General features: G+C 59.6%; 1 protein-coding gene across 6 annotated transcripts in view; it reads right to left on the bottom strand.

Moving 5' to 3' along the window:
- Positions 1 to 731: 731 nt before the first annotated feature.
- MLC1 (megalencephalic leukoencephalopathy with subcortical cysts 1) overlaps positions 732 to 5,416 on the bottom strand; it is a 25,319-nt gene continuing 20,634 nt past the window's right edge. For all 6 annotated transcript variants that reach the window (XM_011985587.1, XM_011985586.1, XM_011985589.1 and 3 more), the window contains 2 exons: positions 3,898 to 4,062; positions 732 to 1,598 (listed from right to left, as the gene is read on the bottom strand). In XM_011985587.1, coding sequence (XP_011840977.1) covers positions 1,524 to 1,598; positions 3,898 to 4,062 — 240 coding nt within the window. In that variant the 3' untranslated portion in view covers positions 732 to 1,523. The remainder of the gene's footprint in view (positions 1,599 to 3,897; positions 4,063 to 5,416) is intronic.

Below are 5,416 nucleotides of genomic sequence, written 5' to 3'. Positions count from 1 at the left end.
GTCCTCAAACCCCCTAGCAGGCAGCCCCATCCAACTGCATCTCCCAGGCCTCCTGGTTCTTTGATCCTGATGGCCCCAGGCCACAGAATGCATCTCCGGGCCTTTCCAGCAGCCCATGGGGGACCAGTCAATACACCCGAAGGCAGTAAAGAGAAAATGTTCATGTGTTCTCAGACCAGAAGGAAAGAAACAAAACCACTGTGAAGAAAAACACCTGCTGGAAAGTAATGGCCAAAATAACAAGATTCCTAGTTTTACAGTCACCCCAACTCACTGCAGATTTACTGGGAGGATCCAGGCGCCCTCGGGGAAGAGGAGACGCAGGGAACCCACTCCTGGCCATGGCACTGCCCAAAGCCAGTGTTATTCTCACACCCAACTGTCCCTGCAGTCTGGCAGGTGGGCAGTGACCGCCTGGGCTGTACCCTAAGACCCCAAAACAGCAGAGATGGAGAAGACCACTGGCCCTGGGGTCTTCTCAGTGAGGATCAAGACAAAGTACTTGCTAGGAGGTAGAGGGGGCTGGGTGAACCTGTGAGGATTCCTGGGCTCTGACCTGATCTGTCCTGCATTTTGAGTAATGGGAGCAAACAGAAGGGAGCGGCTCAGCTTCCCCCGGTCACTGGGGCCAGGGAGTCACCGGGGCCAGGGAGACGTGGTCGAGCCCGTTTACAAAGCCTTAGATGCAGTCCCACCCCCAAGAACACTGCCTATCACAGTAGCGGCCACGTGGCACTCCAAGCTGGGCATGACAGTGCCCAGGATGTGGGCAGTGCCTGGGACGTGGGCCAGCCACTGTGGCGGCGGATTCCTCTAGAATGACTGGGTCTATGTAGGAAGACAGGGCAGGTGACCCGGTGTGGACCGGTGTGGATTTCACCTGGGAGAGCAGTGGCAGCCCACGTCACTTGCACCTGGGCTCTGGAGGAGAGGCCCCCACGGCTCCCGGGCCAGGACAGAGGTGCCCAGCCTTGTTCTCACTGTCCAGGAAGAGCCGCTGGGCAGGCTGAGCCTGGGGCAGGTGCACCTTGCAGGGAAGTAGGTAAGATCCCACTGGGCTGACTGAGCACCCAGGATAGACCCGAAGAGTGGAGGGAAGAAGCCGGGTCAGAGGGGGCAGGAGACGCAGGGACCCACAGTCTGACCCTGGTCAGGTCCAGAGAGCCCACTCTAGCCCAGGCCATGAGAGAGGCAGGACGCGGAGCTGGGGCCTGCTCAGCGGTGGGGCTCTCAGAGGCGGAACCAGGGGGCCCTTCCTCGGCCTGGGAAGCTGCGGCCATGCTCCTGCTGTTAGGACACGGGAGCCCTTGGCACTGACTGATCTGACTGAAACACAGACTAGCCAACATTGGCCTATTTTAAAATTAAACTACCCTAGGAAGCGAAAACCCCACTACAGCCTGGTCTGCCCTCACACAGGGGAAAAGAGGTGTTAGAAGCAGTAGCTCGGGGCGATTAGGGTTTGTGCGTTTCCGTGCTTGGGGCCAGGCTGGGCACTGCCACCCAGTTTCTGCATCCGGGGGTCACTGGGCCATCTGCACCACGACGGCTCTCCAGGCTTTCTCCTTGTCAAACTCCTTCAGGGGGCTCCTGGCCACCTGCGACCGAGACAGGAAAGGTGTTACTTCACCAGGACCACCTGTGCGGCGGGAAGCTGGACACGCCACTCGGCCACAGGCAGCAAGCAGCCAGCATTCTTTTAACTTCAGAAGTTTTCTTTGAATGTGAAGGAAGTGGGGGAACTAACCCCTGGGCCTCTATGGAAAGAGACAAAGGCCTTTACTCCCTCACTGTCCCAGCAACGCCCGTGTCCCCACACACGCGGTGTCTACGGAGCCTGGGATGGAGCAGCCCTTCACTGGGTCCCTTGCCCTGGCTCTGGGGCGGGGGGCGGGAGAGGCCTCCCAAGGGTGGACATGTGCCTGACGGCCGAGGAAGAAAACACTTAAGGCAGAGGTGACCAGATGCCTCCAGGCACAAGGGAGGACAGCGCCAGCCCCAGCTGACTACCTGAGCCCAGCCGTTCATCCTGAGCCCCAGCCGCCCACCCTGCGCCCCGGCCGTCCACCCTGGGTCCCGGCCGCCCACCCTGAGCCCCGGGATGAGCAGTTCTGGGATCTGGGGAGAGCACCTCATGCATCCAACTCTGGGCCTTGCTAGTCATGACAGAAACCCAGGTGGGTCTCATTTCAGGCCCAGGGACTGCCGTCCTAGCAGGAAGATTGACCACAGCCAGGCAAAACAGCAGCAAAGCAGCTGAGGAGGCAGGTGAAGGGAATGTCAGTGGGGAGAGGGGAGGGTGGAGGCGACTGGGTCAGCTGAGAAACGAGCCAAGGGCAAGAGGGCGTCTTCCAGGACTTAGCGGGCACTGGAGGCTCTGCACCAAGACTCTGAGGCCGGTGGTGTGCCGAACACAGGAGAGCAGGGTATGCAGGGCAAGAGCAGTGGCCAGTCCGCCCAGGGTGGCCTAGAGGTGGAGCAGGACTCAGAGCCGTGCTGAGAGGCTGGCCTGGAGGTGGGGCAGGACTCAGAGCCCCCCTGAGAGGGTGGCCTGGAGGTGGGACAGGACTCAGAGCCCCCCTGAGAGGGTGGCCTGGAGGTGGGGCAGGACTCAGAGCCGCGCTGAGAGGGTGGCCTGGAGGTGGGGCAGGACTCAGAGCCCCCCTGAGAGGGTGGCCTGGAGGTGGGGCAGGACTCAGAGCCCCCCTGAGAGGGTGGCCTGGAGGTGGGCAGGACTCAGAGCCACGCTGAGAGGGTGGCCTGGAGGTGGGGCAGGACTCAGAGCCGTGCTGAGAGGGTGGCCTGGAGGTGGGCAGGACTCAGAGCCGCGCTGAGAGGGTGGCCTGGAGGTGGGCAGGACTCAGAGCCGTGCTGAGTGGCCACCCAGGTGTTTGGGCATCAAGCTGACCGTCCTCGTGGTCACTACACCTGAGGGTCAGCGGGCAGGTTTGCCCAGGGGGGCACCGCCAGGACCTGTAGCTCAGTGTGGGGAAGACGCTGAGCCTCCGCCTTTCAGTTGAGAGGGCAGCGAGACAGTAGGCAGGGCCCAGGGGAACATTTTTCAGGCCGTGACAGCCAGAAGGTGTTGACACCCCAGCTCCACGGAGCCCCACGTGCCAGGCTGGGTGGGCAGTGCCTTCCCTGCAGAACCGTGTCCCCACCAGAGCCAGGGGAGGAAACCATGACCTGCCGGAGCCCCCACAAAGCACTCTTCTGTGTCTCTGAGAGCAAATCTGAAAGCATTAAGTCCAGAATATTTCCCAGGGGTGGGTCTGCGCTTACCTAGGCTTTGTGTTTGTATTTTTAAAAGACATTTTACGGCTGGGCGCGGTGACTCACGCCTGTAATTCCAGCACTTTAGGAGGCCGAGGCGGGCGGATCACGAGGTCAGGAGTTCGAGATCAGTCTAACCAACATAGTGAAACCCTGTCTCTACTAAAAATAGGAAAATTAGCTGGACGTGGTGGCACATGCCTGTAGTCCCAGCTACTTGGGAGGCTGAGGCAGGAGAATCGCTTGAACCCGGGAGGCAGAGGTTGCGGTGAGCCGAGATCGTGCCACTGCACTCCAGCCTGGGTGACAGAGCGAGACGCCTTCTCAAAAAAAAAAGAAAAAAGAAAAAGAAAAAGACATTTTATTTCTTCGGGTTTTTTCTGGGGCGTTTTTAAAAATACAAAGCAGTACAAGGAGCCTTCGAGGGTCGTGGTGTGTGGCCCTTGGAGGCCCTCACCAGGACAGGTGTCCCCACCGCAGGCCTCTCACCTCCCCAGCAGGCGCTCCTGTGGACCACTCACCTCCCCAGCGCCCGCACACCCCACAGGCCTCTCACCTCCCCAGCTGGGCACCCCTGTGGGCCACTCACCTCCCCAGTGCCCCCTCCCCCTGCAGGCCACTCACCTCCCCAGCCAGGCGCTCCTGCGGGCCGCTCTGGGTGTCCCAGGACGCGCCCTGCAGCCTTGCGCTGACCTTGAAGCGCACACACTGGATGGCAGTGCCCGTGTTGAGGCCGGCCTGCAGCAGGAGGACCAGCAGGAGCAGCAGCAGGAGCACGTCGTAGGATGGCTGCAGGTGGAAGGAGGAGTGAGCAGGGTGGCCCAGCCGCCCTCCAGCCCAGGAGACCAAAGCTCCCTCGTGCCCGCAGCCTTCGCAAAGAGCAGGTGCCAGGCTCGAGTTGGAGCCGCAGTAACCCAAACGCACTGTTATTTCAACAACCTGATGATAATCATTCTAGCTCAATTAATGAGGTCAATTCTGCTTTAAATTCCATCAGCTTGTGTTCAACAGACAGGAATAAAAGTGACCGAACCACTGCCAGACCCTGTGGACAGTGCTGGCTGCTAGTGGTCAAGTCGCTCCACCCCTCCTGCCCCAACACCCACAAGGCTCAGTCCTGGAGCCAGCAAGACCGTCTGCAGGAGGCAGAAGCGCTGACCATTCCGTGTCAGCAGGATCCTGAGCAGAGGAGAGAGGGGGCAGCCATCCTGGGGGGTGGGGACACAGGCCCCCAACAGCTTCACCCCTGAGCCCCCGCTGCTGGGAAGGAAGAGGCAGGAGGCAGCGCGGTGAGCTCGGCAGGGAAGAGGATGGAGGGAGCGCCCAAGGATGCAGGGAGCCAGAGAGTGACCACAGAGCACCAAACCCTCTGTGCCCGTGGATAGCTTTCCAGTGTCGGCCCAGGAAAAACAAAGCAACTACACGCGGGAGTGAGGAAGGAATTCAGAAGAGCTCTGATCCCCTCGGGTATCAGGGAAACACCAGGATAAATTATTAAGTTTAAAAAAACAAGCAAAGGGCCGGGCACAGTGGCAGGAGCTTCTCATCCCAGCTCTTTGGGAGGCCAAGGTGGGCGGATTGCTTGAGCCCAGGAGTTCAAGACCAGCCCTGGCAACAGAGTGAGACCTGGTCTCTGAAAAATAAAATAAGTAAATACATAATTAAAAAGTGAGGTACATGGCTGAGCACGGTGGCTCACGCCTGTAATCCCAGCACTTTGGGAGGGCGAGGCAGGCGTATCACTTAAGGTCAGGAGTTCGAGACCAGTCTGGTCAACATGCTGAAACCCTGTCTCTGCTAAAAATACAAAAATTAGCCGGGCCTGGTGGCACATGCCTGTAATCCCAGATGCTCCGGAGGCTGAGGCAGGAGAATCACTTGAACCTGGGAGGCAGAAGTTGCAGTGAGCCAAGACTGTGCCACTGCACTCCAGCCTGGGCGACAGCGTGAGACTGTGCTTGAAAAAAAAAAAGGCCAGGCGCGGTGGCTCATGCCTGTAATCCCAGCACTTTGGGAGGCCGAGACGGGCGGATCACGAGTTCGGGAGATCGAGACCATCCTGGCTAACGTGGTGAAACCCCGTCTCTACTAAAAATACAAAAAATTAGCCGGGCGAGGTGGCGGGCGCCTGTAGTCCCAGCTA

Source organism: Mandrillus leucophaeus, unplaced genomic scaffold (genome assembly GCF_000951045.1).
Source record: "Mandrillus leucophaeus isolate KB7577 unplaced genomic scaffold, Mleu.le_1.0 Scaffold288, whole genome shotgun sequence".
NCBI lineage: Eukaryota > Metazoa > Chordata > Mammalia > Primates > Cercopithecidae > Mandrillus > Mandrillus leucophaeus.
The sequence above is the reverse complement of the archived record's forward strand: the minus strand, read 5'-3'. Positions and strand labels throughout refer to the sequence as shown.